The sequence below is a fragment of the Ovis canadensis genome, chromosome 5 (genome assembly GCF_042477335.2).
Source record: "Ovis canadensis isolate MfBH-ARS-UI-01 breed Bighorn chromosome 5, ARS-UI_OviCan_v2, whole genome shotgun sequence".
NCBI classification, from domain to species: domain Eukaryota; kingdom Metazoa; phylum Chordata; class Mammalia; order Artiodactyla; family Bovidae; genus Ovis; species Ovis canadensis.
In genome coordinates, this window is record NC_091249.1 from 27,662,484 (window position 1) to 27,683,996 (window position 21,513).

At 56.6% G+C, this 21,513-nt stretch overlaps 1 protein-coding gene across 6 annotated transcripts in view; it reads left to right on the top strand.

The window, feature by feature from the left end:
* The first annotated feature begins 4,914 nt into the window (after positions 1 to 4,914).
* Positions 4,915 to 21,513, top strand: part of PDE4A (phosphodiesterase 4A) — a 39,575-nt gene continuing 22,976 nt past the window's right edge. The window contains exon 1 of one of the 6 annotated variants that reach the window (XM_069591049.1): positions 4,915 to 5,486. In XM_069591049.1, the coding sequence (XP_069447150.1) occupies positions 5,173 to 5,486 (314 nt within the window). In that variant the 5' untranslated portion in view covers positions 4,915 to 5,172. Of the gene's footprint in view, positions 5,487 to 15,512; positions 15,893 to 16,866; positions 17,276 to 21,513 lie in introns of those variants that run through there. The other 5 variants (XM_069591052.1, XM_069591050.1, XM_069591053.1 and 2 more) reach the window with 5 other exon arrangements.

The window sequence follows — 21,513 nt, forward strand, 5'->3', positions numbered from 1 at the left end:
TGAGGGACCTGTGGATATTTAAGGCAGAGGGAACAGAAAGTGCAAAGGTTCTGAGGTTAGAGAATGCCGAGTGTGTCCAGAAGCAGTCAAGGGGCCAGTGTAGATGGAGCAGAGTGAGCCTGGGGGAGAGTGGGAGGAATGAGGACAGAGAGATTATACAGGACTCTGTGATCCTCTTGTTGAGGACTTTGATGTCTCCTCTGAAGAAGGTGAAAGCCATGGAGGGCTCTGAGCAGAGGAGGGTCATGATCTGATGTGGGTTCTAACGGGCTCCCACAGGCTCAGATACTTTGGCCACCTGATGCAAAGAGCCGACACACTGGAAACGACCTGATGCTGGGAAAGACTGAGGGCAGGAGGAGAAGGGGGTGACAGAGGATGAGATGTGTTTGGATGGCATCACCGACACAATGGACATGAATTTGAGCAAACTGTGGGAAATGGTGAAGGACAGGGAAGCCTGGTGAGCTGCAGTCGACGGGATCGCAAAGGATCAGACAGGACTTAGCGACTGAACAGCAGCAGGCTTGGATGTCAATAGCATTTATTAAGCAGTTACTGAGTGCCAGTTCTTCAAGAATTCAATATGGTCTGATCTCATTTCATCCTCATATAGAACCTGTAAGAATTATCATTCCATTTCGCAGAGGTGAAACAGGCTCAGAGGGTTTAATGCACTGACCTACGGCCATGCAGCCATAATTTGCAGCGCCTGGGTGCAAAGGTAGAGCGAGCCAGGCTTCCCCTCCCCCAAGCTTTTAGATAGGGATTGCCGGCAGCAGAGCGCACTCATCACCGGGAGTTGCGTCTGTGTCCCTGTCTGTCTGTTTCTATTTCCATGCGTCCCTGTCTGTCTCCGCGCGCCTCTGCCTGCGCGTCCCCCATCTGTGCCCAAACCGCCGTCTCGCTGCGCCCGGCCCCCGCACATCGGATCTATTTCGGGTTTAGGCATAAAATCCCAACAGCTCGGAGGAGACGCTTCCTCCGGCCCCCAGCTCAGACCACGCGCCACACGTGGCCGGCTCTGGGAGCTCCCGGTCTTCTCTGAGGGATCCCCAGGCTGCGGAAGCCCCCGCAGGAGGACCGGTGGGGGCTGGGGCGACCCGGGCCCGAGGCTCCCGGCCCCCCAGTGGCCAATCTAGGCATTGACACTGTTCAGAGCCCGGCCATGCGTCAGCTGTTGCTTTGGCAACATGCGTGCGACGTCACCAACAGGCAGTGCGTCAGCCACCCGCTGACGTCACGCCCCGGGAGAGGCAATTGGCTTGGGGCGGGGGTGGATTCCATGCTCAGCCCGCAGGGGGAGCCCCAGGGCCCCAGGGCCCCAGGGCGCTAATGGCAGACGCCTTTGGCCTGGTCCTGTAGGAGGCACTAGCCGGGGCATGACATGAAGCCGGCGCGGTAGTTTGGCGAAATGAAGAGGAGTCGCAGTGTCCTGTCTGTGGCCGGAACCGGAGACGAGGTGCGAGAGGCGGGGCGGGGCTGGGGACGAGGTTTGAGTTGGGTTGGGGGTCGGGAGCCCCCTAGTGACCACAGCTGCTCACTAAGCCTGGCCCCACTTCTCGAGGCAGCAAGTCTTGTCCCCTCGTGCCTCAGTTTACTCCATTGACTTCATTATTCTGCTGCTGCCCGGATTAAGAGGCTCTTAGCCCAGGGGTAGAAGGCAGGGCCTTCCAGGGATTTTCCCAATAGGGGAGAGGATTGTAGGGTGGATGCGGAGAGTTGCTGGGGGTAAAGGTCTTGAGGATCTCAGATGTAAGGAAGGGAGGAGGCCACATACATTTAGCCTCCTCTACGAAGGAGGCTTCGTAGACGTGGAAGGTTGTGATGTGTTAGAAGGGTTTCATGGTGAGGACAGACTACAGACATGAGGGCCCAGAAGCCCCAGGACGGAGACATCAAAAGGGAACCCCACAAAAGTTATGGCTGAGAAAGGGCACCTTTCAGATGTAAGAACTGGGAACGCCCCCACTGTGAGAGGGATGCTAAGATGGGAGCAGGGCACAGAAGCCTTAATCCCCATAGGCGACCCTCTCAGATGGCCAGGGAGGCACGTTATTGCGGGGAGGGGCTCAGAGCTGCCTGACCTGGCTGTACCCCTATCCGCCCTTGTCTCACCTCAGAGGCCTCGAGAGACCCCTGAGCCGGGCCGAGCCAACATGCTGGGGGCTGACCTCCGACGCCCTCGCCGACGCCTCTCCACGGGTCCAGGCCTAGGCTGGGCTGAGCCTGAGCCCTTGGACCCTGGGGTCCCTCTGCCTCCCCGGCCCACCACTCTGCCGCTGCTGATCCCTCCACGAATTTCCATCACCAAAGCTGACAGGTAGGCGGGAGGTGGACCAGGCTGGGAGGTGGGATGGAGAAACAGGGCCAGCTGGGCTAACTCCAGCCACCAGCCCTTTCCTTTGCTCCGGGCTCCTGGCTTCCTGAGTTTTGCAAAACCAGCTGAAAGTTCTCCTGGAGCTTGGTGGGTCAGGTTGTGACATCCCGCCGCCCCTAAGTGGCACCTCTTGCAGCCTTTAGAGGAACCCCTTCTTCCATTTTGCAGCTGCCTTGGCCAGCAAGGGGCAGGGTTTCGGAAAGGGTTTGGACCCTCCAGTCTGCAGGAACGCTCCCATAATCAGAAAGCTGGGACAGGTTAGGGAGTACACATCCCACCAATCCATGTGCACCTCTATTTCCCTTTCTAAGAGGATGTCATTTCTTCAAGGCGTTAAGAGGGGATGGTGGGACACTGGAGGCAGTCTGGACTGGCATTTTTCTTTCTTCTGAGCCTAGCTTCACACTGAACTTCCTTGCTGTTTCTCATCTGGGGTCCTCAGAGGGTACTTCAACCCTCCTCTTGGCCCAAGGATGAATTTGAAAGCCAGACCACAGCTAGTCCTGGCAGCTGGCGGGGCCTGTCCCCACTGCCCTCCTTGGGCTACTATTCTCTGCAGCCTCAATCTCCCCACCCGCCCCTTTGTCTACTCAGTCAGAGGGCTCCAGGGTCTCTGCTTGGATCATGCTACAATGATTCATTTCCAGATGAGGGAAGAAGTGACTGTCATTCTCCTCTCCAAATGGCTTAACGAACCCCCCCCCTCCCCGACCTCCTCCAAATCCCTCTAGCCTCCTTCAGGCCACAGATCCAGTGACCTACTCTGGCCCACTACCTTGGGCCTTCCTTTTTCTGCCACCCCCGCTGTGACCTGATTCCCCCCTCCTCCATTTACCCCACTCTGAGCTTTGGCCAACCCAACAACACCGCTGACCCCAAGAATTTGGTTCAACCCAAGACACTCAAGTGATCTGGGGAGGACCCACAGCCCTTGTGAATCCCCTAGAAGCCTTTTTTGGGTATGCACTTGTGGGGAGGGTCCCCGAGAGAAGTGGGGGACACAGTTGTGGCCTCTAGGACATTCAGCGGCTGCTAATGGCAGGGCGGTTCTAGCTCCGCGTTCGCCCACGCCCGGAGCCCCCTCTGGCAGGGAGAAAAGCAGCTGTGGGGGTTGGAGCTTTCTCTCTCTCTTTTTTTAATAAGAACAGTGCAGAGGGAGGGCGGTGGCAGACGGCACGGCCTGCCCGGGGGAGCCCTTGAGGGGGGCGCATGGGGGCGGGGCCTGGTTTCATGGACTGGCTTCCTAGCTCCTTAATCCGAGCGCGCATCGGCCCGGGCACGGTTGGAGGATGGGGCACAAGGGTGTGTACACGGCCCTCTGCCCCGCAGCCTCCTTCACCAGGGCTCGGCCCCGGACCGGGGCGGGGGGTGGGAGAGCTCTCGGATCCCGCTAGCTCTTTGCTTGCTCGCGCTCGGCGCGGCGCTGGGGGAGGCGGGAGCGTGAGTCACGGCGACTCCCGATTTAGGTGCCGGAAGGGGGGTTCTGCTGGCGGGGGCAGCGGGGAGGAGGCGCGGCTGTTTACTCGCCTGAAAAGGGCACGGGAGTGCGTCCGGCGGCTGCCCGGGACCTGCCTCAGTTTACCTCCTGCAGAAGCGCTTTAGAAGAGGCAGAGACGCACAGAGCGGTGGGCGGGCAGTCGGGGTATCAGCCACCGGGTATCCTCCCGGAGCCACACAGAAACCAAAGGGAAACACCTCAAAGCGGCCCCAGGTCGACCACATACACACACACCAACACACGTTGACTCTCTCAGACACCAGTCAAACAACAGAGGCAGAGTCGAGTGCAAAACTCCGCAAGCGCGGACCGACCACAGTACACACCCAATCGCGTGGGAAGACAGGCACAGCTCCCAGGCCACCAGAACAGACCCTGTAGAGGCGCACACCCTCCAAACAGGCAGCACACGTGCACACACTTCCTTCAGACACAGACACGCAGATACACGCACAGCGAAATCCAGATAAACAGGCAGATCGCAGCAGCCAACCACGTGCGCACACACACTTCGAGCAGACAACGAAAACACAGACAAACCCTCGGAAGAGGCCACGTGCGCGCACATCCCGCCCCAGGCACACACCATCGCCATCCCCCGACCCACCAACAGGAGACTCCCCGAACACCGTCGCAGCCCGCTGCAGGGACCGCGTCCGTGTTACCGGGACCACTCCTCACCAGCTCCCCCTGGCCAGGGGTAGCGGCGAGGACAAGTCCGCACTGGGCTCCGCCCCCGCCGTGATGGACAGACTGACTGACACACCGGCAACCAGTCGGGTGTCTCCTTCATGATCGGATTAACCGTTTAACTCCTTGGTACCCGTGTGCACCGCGACTAAGGCAGGGAGCTCTGGAGAGAGCCGAGTTCCGGCTCCCCCTCCCCGCAGGGAGCGGGGCTCTGCGTGGGCGGGAAGGGCCCCCTCCTTGGGTGGCTGCCCCCCACTGGCCCGGACCGAGGAGGAGGGGGGCGGTGCTGACAGCCGCGGCGGGCGGGGGGCGGGGAGAGGCGGGACGGGGCGGGGGAGCCTGGGCTGGCTCCGAGCGGGACGCTGAACGCCGAGAGCGCTGCCGAGCATCGAGCGGAGAGCCAAGGCGCCCACAGGAAACCTCCGCGCCCGGCCCGGGGGCGATCGGCCCGCAGCGCCCCCGGGTCTCTCCCCGGGACGCCATGGCCCCACCGAGGCCAGGCGCACCTGCGGGACCCCGGGCGCATCAGCTCGCGCGCAGCTGAACAGGGTTCAGCTGTCTTGGAGAGGCCAGGGGCCCCTGGGGTGCAGGTGGGGCCGGGGCCATGGAGCCCCCGGCCGTCCCCTCGGAGGGGAGCCTGTCTTTGTCTCTGCCTGGGCCCCGGGAGGGCCAGGCCACCCTGAAGCCGCCCCCCCAGCACCTGTGGCGGCAGCCGCGGACCCCCATCCGTATCCAGCAGCGCGGCTACTCGGACAGCGCGGAGCGCGCGGAGCCCGAACGGCCGCCACACCGGCCCATAGAGCGCGCCGACGCCGTGGACACCGGCGACCGGCCCGGCCTGCGCACATCCCGCATGTCCTGGCCCTCGTCCTTTCACGGCAGCGGCAGCGGCAGCGCGGGCGGAGGCAGCTGCAGGCGGTAAGACTCCGAGCTGCGGACGCGCGCGGAGCGGATAGGCGCGCAGAGAGGACGCAACTCTCTCCACTGACCGCAGGGGGCGCTGTGCTGCGGGTGGGGTCAGTGTGACTGACGGGGACCGAAGGGGAGTTCTGCGGGGGCGTCCAGGACCTGGGCCCCCTGATCGTGCACCGCAAGCGAGGCGTCCAGCTGAAGCTGATCCTGGGGTCAACTTAGGAGGCGCCATGCTGCGTGTGTTGTTAACAGGGATCTTAGCTGAAGGCTGCAACTTTAGGTGTCCACGGTGACAGAGCGAGACAATGGCTAAGCTGGGAACCACTTGACCGGGCTTTCCTGGGGATGCTGTTTTAAGGGCTAGATTCACTGTGTTTGGGGAGCTCTGTAGCGGGGGGTGGGGGGTGGCGTGCCTGCTAGGGCCACAATGCTTCCTGCAGACTGGCGAGCTCTCAGAGTCCTTCTAGAGCCGGCAAGAGCCTATTGGGAGTGGGGTTCCTGGACTTGCGCTGCAGCTGGGGTCAGTCATCTAAAGGGGGCCTCTGAGGGGGCCCTGTGTTGGGGGCTGTGCGCGATGTGGGAGCCGCTTCTCAGGGCAGGAATGTTAAGGCTCAGTAGCTGCCTAGAGGGAGGGAGCAGTGTTCAGGGGGCGCACAGTACCAGCATAGGGTGAGGGAATCCGTGCTTCCTCTGATGACAGTGATGAGTGCTGGGTACCCTCTCATTGACCTGAGTTGGTCATCCAGCTGTTGGCAATGGCCAGCCATGGCTGCATGCTCTGCCTGGGTTTCTGGGGTCCTGTGACTGTCACAGCATAACTGTGCATGTTTCCAGGATAGTGTAGTTTGTGACATGCTGAGTGTGTACTCCCAGGACAGTGATTGTTGTCTGTGTGACTTGTGTGCTTCAGGGACATGGTGATGGGGGACCCTGTGACTGTGTGTGCTTCCGGGTCTGTGCTTATGTGACTATGTGCTTCTGGCACAGCGACTGTGACGGTGACTTCATGTAGCCCTGGGGCACAGTGACTTTGCAGGGGTGACTGTGTGTGCTCCTGGGATGCTGTGATTATGACAGCATGGCTGTGCATGCTACTGGAACACTGTCATTGTGACAGCATGGCTGTGTGTGCTCACAGGATATTGCGATTGTGTCACTGACTGTGCGTGCCCATGAGTGAGTGTCACATAGTGACTGTCTGCTCCTGGGACAGTGATTATGACAAGCTGATGGTGTGTCTCTGGGGCAGTGATGGTGACAGACTCAGGACAGACTCCTGGGACCGTCATTAAGACAGAGTGACTGTAGGGCAGTGATTGTGACAGGGTGTCTCTGGGATGCAGTGATGGTTACCCTGTGATGTATATACTCCTGGGGGCCATGTGATTGTGTCAACAGGACTATTCGTGCTCCCTGGGACACTGTGACTGAGACACTGCTCTAGGCTACTTGTGTGTCCCATGCCTGGGTGTTGGTGCTCTGACTTTTGGGGTGTGCATCTGACTCCCTGGCGTGCCGAGCTCTAATTACCTAATGTTCCTATGTGCTCTGGTGTCTGACCTTGTGCCCTGGTGACATGTGTGACTCATGGCTTTGACTGTGTGCTTTGTCTGACTCCCATGGGAGTTTGGAACATCACTGGGACAGTCAGATGCAGGCCTTTCAGAGTTCCTGAGGGAGGCCCCTCTAGGCTGGGACCCTCCTATTCTGGCCTTCTCTGGGGACCTCCAGCTGGCACCACAGCCTCTAGATCACCCACCCACCTCCATTCAGGGAACACCCCAGCCTCAGCATCCCTGACCCCATCCCAGGAAGCAAGTGTCATGGATCCAGTACTCACAGCCTGCTATTTCCCAGAGGGAATTGAAGGAAAACAAAGCTGGAATCAACAGGAAATGCCAAAGACCAGGGGCAACTTGCCAAACTGGCTCAGGTCACTGTCCTGAGATACCCACAAGGGGGTGGGGTGCAATAGGAACAGATCGTTATTCCCTTTTTAGGCCCCAGAGATTCCTCCTACCCTGGTCTCTGGGGTGCTGACTCTCTTGGGACAATGACTGAGTGATAATAACCATCATTATCCTAGTGGCATCCAACTCATAATGGCTTGCTCTTGGGCTCCATGCCGGGAACTTTTCCACACTTCATCTCCAGTGACCCATGAGGTATTCCTGTTGGATAGATGGGAAGCAGAGGCCCAGAGGGGCAAAGCCTGTTCTTCTTCTTACCCAGGTTCATACAACCAGGACATGGCAGAGCTGAAATTCATTCCAACACAGGTCCCCTCTGATTCCTGTGCACCCTGGCCCAAGTGTCTTGACCTCTCTGAGCCCCAGTTTCCCCATCTGTACAGCGAGGCTGTTCCTGGAACTGCCTTGTGGGGGTCATTTGAAAAAATACATTTATTTATTTTTGGCTGCTTTGAGTCTTAGTTACAATGCAAGGACTTCTCTTTCCTTGTGGCTCTTGGGTTTATTTGCCCATACAGCATGTGGGATCCCAGTTCCCCGACCAGGGATCAGACCTGTGTCACTTGCATTGGAAGGTGGATTCTTAACCTCTGGACCACCTGGGGTCATTTTTTAAAAATATTAATTAATTAATTTGGCTGTGCTGGATCTTAGTTGCAGGATTTGGAATCTATTTCCCTGACCAGGGATTAAATCCAGTCCCCCTGCATTGGAAGTGCAGAGTCTTAGACACTGGCCCATCAGGAAGGTCCCCTGTAGGGCTCATTTTGAGAGTTCTGTGAGACTGGGGATGTGTGTAAAGTGCTTGGTAGATAGTCACTCAGGGACCAGGATTTGGGAGAGGAGCTGGGACCTAGGTAGACCCTGCTCCTCTAGTGTGTGTTAGTCGTTCAGCCATGTCCGACTCTTTGGGACCCCATGGACTAGCCGACCAGGATCTTCTGTCCATGGAATTCTCCAGGCAAGAATACTGGAGTCGGTTGCCATTCCCTTCTCCAGGGGATCTTCCCGACCTAGGGATCAAACCTGGATCTTCTGCCTTGCAGGCGATTCTTTACCATCAGCCACCAAGGAAGCTTGCCCCTCTAGTACGGGAGGGAAAAACAGGAACCTCAACCACATCCCGGCAGGGGCTCAGGTTTCTGTTCCGTTGTGGGCCTGTGCAGCCTCTGGCGACTGGAGGGAGGGCAATGGTGCCAGCGTCCTCCCCACCCCCAGGCAGAAGGAAGAAGGGGAAACAGAGGCGGCCAGTGGGAACTGCACTCGTTTGAAATGGGCATTCAGCCAGCTCAGTTCCCCAGAAATGGTGCGCACACGCGGAATTCCAGTACCACCCACATTAGAGTTCATGCAGTCACTGAAAAAGGGATCCGGAGAGCCCTTTAGACTTGAATCACAGGAACCTCCAAAGAGAGGGCACTCCATCCTCCATCTGAGATGGCATGCGCAACCCCCTCCAGACCTGGGACCGTAAGAGCCTGAGCTCCCGGCGCCCTGTGGGGCTGAGTCACGGCACCACCACGAACTGTCAAGAAGCAGATGGAGCGGGAGGAAGAGGACTCTGGTGGTGTGGTGGGGGAACTTGAAATTAGGCACGAGGCCAGTGTAGAGACCCCTTTTGGGTACCTCCACACGCTCCCCGCCTAGAGGGGCGCTGCCTGGTCCCAGGAGGGGTTGGACGAAGCCGGATTGGGTTCTCTCTCTGGCCAGTGGTTTCCACTGGGGCTTCGCCTTCCCCAGTCCCTGGCGCCCCCACATCCCTGCGTGTGTGTTTTGAGAGCAGGTTTCTCCTCGCGCCCCGCCCTCCGCGCGCCCTCTGCTGGGTGACAAGGGAGGCACAGGCTGAGTATGAGCTCCGGGTCCGGACCTGCCCCCGGGACTCTCGTCCCCCAGAGTCGAGCAACATCGCCGCCGCCGCCACTGCTGCGGAGCCCCCGGATTATTATTGCATGTTTATTGAGCGCCTGGGAGAGCGGACGCCAGGCCGGCTGACCGCAGGCTCGCGAGTGAGGTCCTCGCCCACCCGAGGTTGGGACCAGGCTACCACCTCCATCCTCCACCCCTGGCCGAGCGTGGTGGAGACAGCCGCCTGGCGGATGCAGAGGAATTTGGCGGCGAAGTTGAGGACGCGAAGTTCCCGGCTCGCCCCCGCGCGCCCTGGTCCAAGCCGATGCCGATGCGACGGCCTCCCAACACCAACCTGCGTTTTAACTCCCGGCATCTTTGGCTTTGCATTCCTGCCGAGGAAACCGAGAGATGAGTGATTTGCCCAAGGTCACGGGCAAGGCAGAACTGATGTTAAAAACCAAGTCTCCAAGACTCCAGACCAGTAGGTGAGATTCAGATTGTAGCCCTAACCGCTGACTCGCTGTGTGACCTCGGACCAGCATCACGGCTCTCTGTGCCTCAGTTTCCTGTTCAGTAAACGGGGGCTGAAAAAGATCTGCCCTGGGTAGATCTGGGTAGGGCTGTGGTAAGGCTGAGCTGGCTGACACTGGGGCCACGCAGTCTGGAGCTAGTGTTTTGAGAACTTGCGCTTCCTCAAAACGCACTTCCTCAGTAGAGAGAGAGAAAGGGGGCATCCCCCAAACCTCAAACCCTGGCTGCCAGGGTGCCCCCTCGCTGACCAGCAAGCTCCTCTGAGTTGGAAGAAACTAGGGCCTTGGGAAACTGCAGATTTCAGGGTGAGGAGAGAGTTTGGGGGGTACATCAGAGCCTGCTGTTTTCTTACTTCTAAAAGCCCAAATCCAGCCTTTGCCCTTGACTCACTGTGTGACCTCAGTAAAGGATTTCCCTTGTCTGAGCCTCAGTTTCCTCATAGGTAACAGGGCCATTCATTCCACAAACACTGATTGAGCATCTTCAGGCTGTGGTGAAGAATGCAATGGACCCAGTCCTGCCATCCTGGAGTTCTCAGACTAGCCAGTGAGGAGGAAATCTCACGGAAAGGCATTCAGTAATTTCAGATGGTGACAATGGGACATGAAGAGAAGAGGGACCCTGAAGTCAGGGAAGGTCTCTTTCAGGAAGTGACTTTTGAGCAGAGACCTAAATGAAGTGAGAGAAGATGCTATGAGGGTAACAAGCAGAGGGAACACCAAAGGTTCTGAGGTAGGAACCCATTTTACATGCTAGAGGAAAAGCATGGAGGGCAGGTGTGACTGGCACAGAGCGAGCAAGGGGTGCTGGAAGGAAATGAGGTGGGAGGTGATGGAGCAGCTCATGTAGGGCCTTGTAGGTCAGGGTCAGGGTTGGCTTTAGACCAACCCTTTATTTTATTTATTTTGAATATTATTAATTTCTCTGGCTGTGCTGGGTCTGAGTTGCAACATGTGGGATCTAGTTCCCTGACCAGGGATTCAAGCCAGGACCCCTGCACTGCGAGCACAGACTTTTAGCCACTAGACCACCAGGGAAGTCCCTAGACCTCAGTTTATATCTGACTTCCTAGGAAGGATCAAAGATCAAAGGGCTGGAAGGAAACTGAACCATGAAGGCCCTGTTGGGCAGAATTCCAGTCTCCGAATCAGACAACTCAGCACATAATTGAGGGAATTCCCTGGTGGTCCAGCGGTTAGGATTTGGTGCATTCACTGCTAGGCACCAGGGTTCGATCCCTGGTGGGAGAACTAAGATCCTACAAGCTCTATGGTGTGGTCAAAAAAAAAAAAAAATCATAATCAAGCTGTGCTCCTTCCAGGCTGAGTGACTCCTGCCAAGTCACTTCCCTTTCTGGGGCTTGAGCTTCCCCATCTCTTTCTCTCTTTTTAAACACTTATTTTTATTTGGTTTCACCAGGTCTTAGCTGAGGCACACAAAGGTCGTTAGTTGCAGTGTGCGGGATCTAGTTCCCTGACCAGGAATCAAACTTGATCTCCCTGCATTGGCAGTGCAGAGTCTTAGCCACTGGATCACCAGGGAATTGGTGGCCTTGACTTCCCCATCTCTGAAATGGGCCTAGTGTGAACCCTATTTTCTCAAAGTCTGGTTTGAAGAATCAGCAAAACAATGCAAGGAACCCTGAGGGCAGGTAAGTATGAAGGCCCTTCCTTTTTGTTTGTACCTGGACTGAAGGGTCCTGGTGGCCAGGGCATGGGTCTTAGTGGGTTTAGAGCAATAGTTCCAAACCAGGGGCAATCTGCAATGGCTGAGGACATTTTAGTCTTTGTGACTAGGTGTGGGGGCTGCTACTGGCATCTAGTGGGGAGGCGCTAGACTGTCTGCTGCTGCTACTGTCTCATAGGACTGCCCCCCAGGACAAAGAATCATAGGTGGTAAATGCAATAGTGTCAAGATAGGGAAACCCTGCATTCTCAACAAGGTGACATCCCCTCCAAGGAGGTGAAATGTGGTTCTTGGAGCGGATATGTGAAAAAAAGCTTTATGTATAAAGCTTGGATATACACCCAGTATGTAAATAGATAGACAGCATATCTATGCCATTAACATTATTACATGGAGGAGGCAACTGTCGGGGGGAGGGGAGCATCTAAAAAGACACTCAGGAGGCCTTCCCTGGCAGCAACCCACTCCAGTATTCTTGCCTGGAGGATCCCCATGGTCACAGGAGCCTGGCGGGCTACAGTCCACAGGGTTGCAAAGGGTCAGACACGACTGAAGAGACTGAGCACACAGCACCAGGGGTGAAGAATCCACCCACCAATCCAGAGGACATGAGTTTGATCCTGGGTCCAGGAAGATTCAACGTGCCGCAGAGCAACTAAGTCTGTGTGTCACGACCTCTGAGCCTGCGATCTAGAGCCTGTGAGCCACAACTACTGAGCCCTGCTCTAGAGCCCATGCTCCCCAGCAAGAGCAGCCACTGCAATGAGAAACCTGTGCACCGCAAGTAGAGAGTAGCTCCCACTGACAGCAAGGAAAGAAAGCCAGCATGTGGCAACGAAGCCCCAGCACTACAACAACAACAACAAAAAAGACTCCATGCTTCCAGTACAGGTGGCCTGGGTTCAATTCCTGATCAGGGAACTAAGATCCCACATGCCATGCAGTGTGGCAAAAAAAAAAAAAAAAAAGGCACTCGGGGGGCAGTCATGAAATAGAGACAGCCGCTGACCTAGAGCTTGGCTCAGCCACTCATTGGCTGTGTGACTTTTTGAGCAGGCTGTTTTTCTCCAAGACTGAGATGTCCCATCTGTAAAATGAGACACTAGTGTCACTTCACGGTGGTTTTGTGAGAATTAAATGAGATCAGAGCTAGAGGCGGTGAATGCACAGGAAGCGTTCTGAAGGTTAGCTGCTATATAATCATTATCATCATAACCATTGTCTATATCCTTTGCTTAGTGCACGGCTTACCCATTATAAGCTCTCCATAAATGTTTCTCCAATAATAATAATCATTGCTAGATGGTTCTTCAGGGCATGAGTTTACCATCCCCTTGGCCTGCTGACTTTCCAAATAATGTCGATATTTCTTGCCCCAACAACTCATCTCTTAATTTACTGGCCTGTTGTGTGATGAGGAGTCCAAGCTTGGACTCGGGAACAAATTTTGGCATGGGTGTCATGAGCTTTGTTGCCCTGCTGCTGCTGTTAAGTCGCTTCAGTCGTGTCCGACTCTGTGCGACCCCAGAGATGGCAGCCCACCAGGCTCCCCTGTCCCTGGGATCCTCCAGGCAAGAACACTGGAGTGGGTTGCCATTTCCTTCTCCAGTGCATGAAAGTGAAAAGTGAAAGTGAAGTTGCTCAGTCGTGTCGGACTCCTAGCGACCCCATGGACTGCAGGCTCCTCTGTCCATGGGATTTGGCAGGCCAGAGTACTGGAGTGGGTTGCCATTGCTTTCTCTTTGCTGCCCTGGTGGAGCAATTTTGGGGTAGGGCCATACCAGCTGCCAGGACTGCTTGTTCTAAGGATCAGCCCTTCAAAATTCCCTGAAGTGTCACCGGCTGCCCCATCGCTTGGTAGTTGGAACAAACTTTAAAAAAGAAAAAGTAACTAACATTCAGTGAGTGCTTATTATGTCCAGACACTTCTCTGAGCCTTTTACATATCCATCCCTGAAGTGTGTCGTGTTATTGAACCCATTTTACAGGTGGGGAAACAGAGGCTCAGTGAAATGAAGTGACTGGCTCAAGATCAGATGAATAAGAAATACTGGAAGCCAGCCTCAAGCCTAGGTAGTCCAGCTTTGGGCCCCTTGACTTGGGAGCCAACAGGTAGAAAGGGGAAGAGATTCACATAGATGATTTAGATTTAGAGATTTGCCCCATTTTCTTATTTTAAACAAACTTCTCCCCCTTCCCTAATCCTAGAGTCACAGACAGGAGGGGTAGGCATTGGAATTATAACTAGTTAGCTGATTTTCACGGAGAAGGCAATGGCAACCCACTCCAGTACTCTTGCCTGGAAAATCCAATGGACGGAGGAGCCTGTTAGGCTTAGTCCATGGGGTTGCTCAGAGTCCAACACGACTGAGCGACTTCACTTTCACTTTTCACTTTCATGCATTGGAGAAGGAAATGGCAGCCCACTCCAGTGTTCTTGCCTGGAGAATCCCAGGGACAGGGGAGCCTGGTGGGCTGCGGTCTATGGGGTCGCACAGAGTTGGACACGACTGAAGCGACTTAGCAGCAGCAGCTGGTTTTCAAGCTTCCCAGGTGGCTCAGTATATAAAGACTCTACCTGCCGATGCAGGAGATGCAAGAGACCTGAGTTTGATCCCTGGGTCAGGAAGATCCCCTGGAGAAGGAAATGGCAACCCAGTCCAGTATTCTTGCCTGGAGAATCCCATGGACAGAGAAGCCTGGCGGGCTACAGTCCATGGAGTCGCAGTCCGACGTGACTGAAGCGACTGAGCAGAGGCAGAACTGATTTTATTCAAGAATCTTCCCCTCTCAGCCTCAGTTTCCTCATCTGTGAAAGGGGATAATAGGCCACCGCAAGAGTCACAGTGACTGCACATTCAAACCCACCACCACTGGGCCCCATGGAAATCACTGCTGAGGGGAGGTCAGGTTCTTGGAGCCACCTCATGAGCTGAGGGGGCCCTGATTCTAAAGAATACCTCAGAGAGTCTAAGGAGTAGCAGGACTGGGGGAGCCCTAGGAGTGTCTGCGGGCTGTGAGCACACTCAGAGTTTCCTGGGGTGTCTTAAGAGTTACGAGGCATGTCTCGGAGGCTGTGGGGGGTATTCTGGGGCTGCCCCAAGGATTGTGGGTACATCTTGGATTCCAGGGGTAGCACAGGGTGTCAGGACTGTCTTAAGAGCTGTAGAGGAATCTAGTTGTGCCTCTGGGGTCCATGGGGCACCCCAAGATTTTGGTGGCATCCCCATAGTTATGGAAACATCCCCTGAATCCTAAGGCACCCCTGAGTTTATGTTGGGGTCTTGGCACTAGGGACATCTCAGGGGTGCTGTGGAGCTATGGGGGCGGGAAATCTGAGGGACTGTGGAAACATTCCTGAGGTCTGTGAGGGACCCTGGGATTTGGGAGGCCTTCATGGAGATCTGTGGGAATGCTCTAGCTGTCAGAGTTTCTTGGGGTGTTTGGAGGGTCTCAGCATGATGCAGGGTTGGTGGGAATGCTCTAGGGGGTTTGGTGGGCATTTGAGAACCATAGAGATTTTCCTAGGATCTGAAGGGGTTTCTCCTGGGCTCTCAAAGCACCTCTGATATTTGTGGGTGCTTCCTGAGATTCTTGGGGTGCCCCTGGCGTTGTGGGAATGTCTCAGGAACAAAGAGCAGACACCAGAGGGGCCATGAGAGTGTGTGTGGGTCTATGGGACTCAGGGCATCTGGATTTTGTGGGGGAACCCAGGAATTTGGGGGTATCTCAGGTTGTGTGGGGGCACTCCCTGGGATAGTGGGGCTCTGGGTCTCAGGCCCCTGAGGTCTGTGGGGCCTCTCAACATCGTGGGAGGTGTGTGTGAGTGCACCCCAGAATTATAGGGGGCATCCCCAGAGTTTGTAGAGACGCTTCCGGAGATTGTAGGGGAACTGCGGGGGGCCCCGGGGTGTGTGGGGTGTCCCCGCCGCGGCCGCGCGGGGGCCCCTGGCCCGCCCCGCCCCAGGGGCGGCCCCAGCGCATAGCCGGAAGGGCCGAGGCGGCCGGGAGGGAAGGGGAGGGGAGGGGCCCGTGGGCCCCGCGGTAGGGCGGCCGGCCTGCGTGGGCCTCGCGGGGCGGGCGGCGCTGCTCTCCAGCGCCCGCCGAGGCGGGGCCGCCCCGCGCCCCCCAGGCCATGGCGCGGCCGCGCGGCCTGGGCCGCATCCCTGAACGACAGCTGGAGGCCTTCCCGGCGGCGGCAGCGGCGGCCACCGAGGACGAGGCTTTCCTGCCCGAGCCCCTCGCCCCGCGCGCGCCCCGCCGCCCACGTTCTCCGCCTGCCTCGCCAGTCTTCTTTGCCAGCCCATCCCCAACTTTCCGCAGGCGCCTTCGACTTCTCCGTGGCTTTCAGGATTTGGGCCGCCAGGCGTGGGCCGGGTAAGTGCGCACCGGTGGCTGTGGGTTCAAGTCCCCACCCTGGCCATCAGGGCCGAGCCGCGTGCGGGTTTTGGGGTTCGCAACTAGCTCGCTCAGCCTCACTTTTTCCTCTTCCGTCACAGGGCAGCGATAAAAATCATCTCTGCCCGTCAGGGTTGCCGTGGAGACATCTGATAAGGCATGCAGTAGGCGCTCAATAAACGCCACGTGCCTCCCACTTCCTGTGCAGACCTGAAGTTGCGGTCGGGCTTTGGGGCCGAGTGGAGCCCACCTGCCATCCAGGATGGTCTGGGGACGTACGTTGGGTTGTGTTATCCTTAATGGAACGGCCTGTGAAATGGGGCCAGCGCTGCCCTTATGGGGGCTGCCTTGCCAGGAGGCACAAAGAGGGCAAATGAAAGTTCCCTTCGTACCCAGACCCAGGGTGGGCCGCGGGGGCGGGAAGCCTGCGGGGTGCGGAGCCGAGAGGCCACATCCGGTGTGACTCTCCGGTGTCCCGTTTATCTTGGAAACTGCAGATTGGCGGCCCAGAGGTAGGCGCGGGGCTGACGGGGGCGGGGGGGCCCTTCTCCGGAGCCCCCATCATCCTCTGTACTCTCCGGCCCTGTCTTGTTTAGAACCCGAGTCAGGGGACTTGGGGATGAGATGGGGCGGGGCACGGTCAGGAGGAGGGGTCGAGGTCCTTGGGAGCCAGGCTTGGGGCTGGAAAGGGCTGGGCGGGGCAGTCAGTGCCTGCCTCCGGGTTCTCTCTGTGTCTCTGTCTTCACCTCTGCGCCGCCCCCCAAGCCCCCAACTCTTCCTCCCCCTCATCCATGTCACCGGACCCTGTACTGCACCCGCGGGCAAGTCGTTTGCCCCTGGGGAACACGAGGCGTTCAGAGACCTCCAGCGGGCCCAGCTCGACGTCAGGGAAGCGGGAGAGAAGGCGGGGTCAGAGGCGGGCTCGGAGCCCGGGAAAGCGGAGCCTGGGGCACCCTCCGAGGCCCGGGGGAAGGGAGGCAAGCGGGAAGTATGCGCAGAGTTCCGCAGGGCCCCCCGCGGGAGGAGGCAGGCGCGGAGCCCTCCCCGGCGCAGCGGACGAGGGGACGCCCGAACGCCCGGGGACGTCCCTGGGGGGGTCACCGGGAGGGCGGGTGTGGAGGCGGCGCCGGTGGTAGCCGCCGCAAACACCTCGGGCCTGGCGAGCAGTGCGTGCCACCCCGCCGCGCGGTCGTACCCATGCGCAAGCCGTCGGCGCTTGGCACTCATGCGCTCCAGTGCGGCACCCCGGGTCCGGCCCCGGCCCCCTGCCCTGGCACTGCCTCCCGCGGGCCCTGAGTCACTGGTCCACTTCTCCTTCAGCGAAGAGGACACCTGTTGGTACCCTCCAGGCAGATCTGTCAGGTGGGTGGCCCGCGGCCAGTCCCCTCCTTTGCCACCGGAGGGCTCTGACTGCTTTGTGTGTGTGTGTGGGGTGTGTGTGTGTGTGTGTGTGTGTGTGTGTGTGCAGGGAGCAGTCTGCCTTGGAGGAGTCCCCAAAGTGGTTCTTAGTTTCTGCCTGGAGCCTCACCCTCTTTCTCTGGCCCTAAACTGTCTGGGTGCTGCCCAGGGCTTCCTGCAGGTGGTGGCCCCCAGAATGGGTGCTGGGTCCTGCCCCCTTCCCACCTACCCAGGATTCCTCCACGCTCCTTGTGCCCCTAAACCTGGGCTTCTGGCATTCACCCTGGCACCAAATATGGGTGTCCTGCGTCACCTGGGCTCCACTCCCAGGCCACTGGCTTCAAGCCAGGTCCCTCCGGCCCTGTCTGCTCAGTGCCTCCAACCTTACCCTCTCTCCTTCCTTGCTGGGGCTGCCAGGCTTGAAAACCAAGTTGGGTGGGGGTGGGGAGGAGGTTCCTGCTGGAACTCCTGGGGTAGGGGGGCATTTCGAATCTGCTGGACGGCACTGGGGCAGAGAAGTGGTCTCTACGTTCTCAGAATTCTGAGTGCTCCAGTCTTGTTCTTGCTGTGCTGCATCGACCCCTTCAGACACCCAGACACACACATGCTCTCTCACATGGATGCACACAATCCACAGACGCAGCCACGTAAGACACAAACAGACACACCCCCACACAGAGTAGCTGAGGTCACCTGGTGTGGTCTGTGCAAGGCATGGGTCTTGTGGCTGATGGAGCACAGGTGAGCCGTGGCTGTGGTGACAAACACACCCCAGAAACCCAGGTCTCACACCCCCTTGCACTCACTACTCTGACTGCAGGAGCACACTCGCACTGCAACACACACTCAGGACCGATTTCCACCTGCCCTCTGTTACACACAGGAGCATCGTGTCTCATACCCCCTGGGGAGTCGGGGACAGTCGCAGCACACAGGTACCCTCTCCCAAGTTCACACACACATAGACACACAGATCCATGCAGACTCCAACACAGAGACCCCGCACACACACACAGACGAGTGTATGCACATGGGGGCTCCAGAGCATGCACACACACCCCTGGACTCCCACATATACAGACCCTCCTTGCAAACCAGCCCCACACACTGCCGTGTCACCTGGCACCATGTGCTGGCCTGGCAGACACACACCACCGCCCGCCCCCAACCTCCGTGTGACCTTCACAAAGCAAATGCCAGGCCTTTCCATGAAGGCTGCCTGGCACCTCTTGCGAGGGAGTCAGGTGGAGTGGGGCAGGGAGCCCGGGGAGACGCCAGGCCTGCCTGGGGGAGACAAACACCCAGTGATTTACTGGGCAGCAGCCTTGTAGCCTGGTGGCCCTGGTTGAAATAGTGCTTTACCATGAGCCAAGTTACTTATCCTATTTGTGCCTCAGTTTTTATCTGTGGAAAATGGGGCATGAGGACCTGTCTGGGCATACCAGAGTGCCTAGCATGTGACATTTGATAGCAGTTGGCTACTGTGATTGCTATGAGTCTGACCAACGGGGATGCGTCTCCTCTCCTGCCCCCTCCACCTCCACTGCTTGTTTGTTTCGTATCGGCCTGTGCGGCAGAACTCCAAAGCCTGGATCTGTCCCTGGGCTGCCCAGTCCTCCAGGGGCCCAGTTTGATGCTCCAGGAGCCCAGGTGGGCGGGCCCAGGGCCCTCAGAGGAGCAGAGGCAGGTAGCAGCTCCATCTGAATGCCATCAAGTGGTCAGCCTGTCCAAAGGAGAGTCTTGGGCAAGTCCTTTCCTTTTTTTTTTTTTTTTTTTTGGCCTCACCGTGCAGCTTGTAGGCTCTTAGTTCTCCAAGCAGGGATTAAACCTGCTCCCCCTGCATTGGAAGTCTTAACCACCAGACCAACAGGGAAGTCCCTGAAGTCCTTCAGTTTGCTTTCTGATGAAGTGTCTGGGTATGTGCCTGTGAGGTCAGGGCCTGTTGGCTGTCCTTGACTCGGGTTTGTGGCTTTGGGTCCCATTGGGACATTGCTGGAGCCACCTCCAACCTGACTTTGGCTACTGTGAGCAATAGCAGGTCAGGGAGGAGTGAATGCCGACAGCTCTGGGTCTGATTCTGAGGGGTAGCTGAGACACCTGCCCGCTCCCCCACCTCCACACACACACTCTCTTTCTGTCCCTCTCAGGCTGCTGTTCAACACACCTGATCCTCTCTCCTCTGTCCTTCCACAGCCCAGGGGACATTCGCTCCTGGAAGCAAAAACAGCAGGGCCCCAGAGAACCTCTTCTTCCCATCTGGGCCTCTGGGCTCCTGCTTACGTGAGCTGAGTCCCCCTGGGGCTGTGGGATCTGCCCACAAGTCTAGTTGGGTGTCCTCTGGGCTTGAGTCTCAAGTCCCCCCAACTGCAGCTTCAGTTCCTGGGGTGGGGCTGAGGTCCTCAGGATGCAGGTATGTGTCCCTCTCCTCCCCTCCCCAGTGGCACTCAGCAGAGCCCCAAAATCCAGGCGGGGCCTTGGGAGACAGGATCTCATTCATAGGCAGGAAGGCCACCAGCCCCTTGCTCCCTCTCTGCACCTCAGCCTCCATATTGACCCAGGACATTAATAGAACCCGACTCACAGGATTGGTGGGAGGCCTGATTGGGTTCATGTGTACCAAGCACTTCGATGGCACCAGGAGGGACATCCCTGATGGTCTAGAGATTAGCTCCTGCACTTCCAATGCAGGGGACATGGGTTCAAGAACTGGTCCAGGAACTAAGATCCCACGTGCCATGTGGTGTGGCCAAAAGATAAAGAGCAAAACAATGACAAACACACAAAATTACAGATAGTACTAGGCACAAGGCGAATACTGAGTATCTTATTATTGGGGCTTCCCTGTTGGCTCAGGGATAAAGAATCCGAATGCCACTGGTTCGATCTCTGGGTGGGGAAGATGCCCTGGAGGAGGGTATGGCCACCCACTCCAATACTCTTGCCTGGGAAATCCCATGGACAGAGGAACTTGGCAGGCTATAGCCCAGGGGGTCGCAGAAGAGTCGGATACAACTGAGCAACTAAACAGCAACCTTATTATTCCTATGAATCTAAAAGGATCTAACCTGGCATTCAATACACAGCAGGTGCTCAATAAATGGGCATTATCATCAAAGGCCGAAGTTCATGATCTAAGAGTATTTTTACTCCTGTTTTTTTTTTAATTGACTTAAAAATTTAACATATAGTAAAATTCGACTTTTTTCCCCTCTTTGGCTGTACCCTGCTGCTTGTGGAATTTTAAATTCCCTGACCAGGGATTGAACCCAGGCCCCCCGGCAGTGAAAGCACTGAGTCCTAACTACTGGACCACCAGGGGATTTCCAAAATTCACCCTTTTTAGTATGTGTTGCATGAGAGGTTGTTTTTTTTTTTAAATTGTGGTAAAATATATGTAATAAAATTTACCACTTTAACTTGACTGTACAATTTAGTGTCATTAAGTACACACACATTGTTGTGCAAGTGTTCCCCCGCCATCCATTGCCAGGATACTTTCATCTTCCTAAACTGAAACTCCGTCCCCATGGAACACTCACTCCCATTCCCCTCCCTAAGCCCCCAGCCCCTACCATGCTTTCTCTTTTCTATGAATTTAACTCCTCCAGGGACCTCATGTAAGTGGGATTGTACAATATTGTCCTTTTGTGTCTGACATTTCATTTAGTGCGATGTTTTCAAGGTTCATGCACGTTATAGCCTATGTCAGAATTTCCTTTCTCTTTAAAAAAAGTATTTATTTGGCTGTGCTGGCTCTTAGTTGCCACATACTGAATCTTTTGGTTGCCACATGTGGGGTTTAGTTCCCTGACAGGGATCGAACCCAGGGCCCCTGCCTTGGAAGTGTGGAGTCATAGCCACTGGACCACGAGGGAAGTGCCCAGCTTTCAATTCTTTTGGGTATACGTTCTTGGAAGGCATATAGCTGGATCACATGGTAGTTCTGGACTTAAAAGTTCTTGCAGAGCCGTCAAACTCTTTTCTACTGTGGCTGCACCTTTTTATATTCTCACCAGCTGTGTATAAGTATTCTAGTTTCTCCACATGCGCGCCAACACTTGTTATTTTCCTTTTTTTTTAATAATAGCCATCCTGATGGGTGGTATCTCATTGGGGTTATTTGCATTTTCCTAATGACCAGTGATGTTGAGCATCTTCTCATGTGTTTATTGTCCATATGTATGTCTTCTTTGAAGAAATGT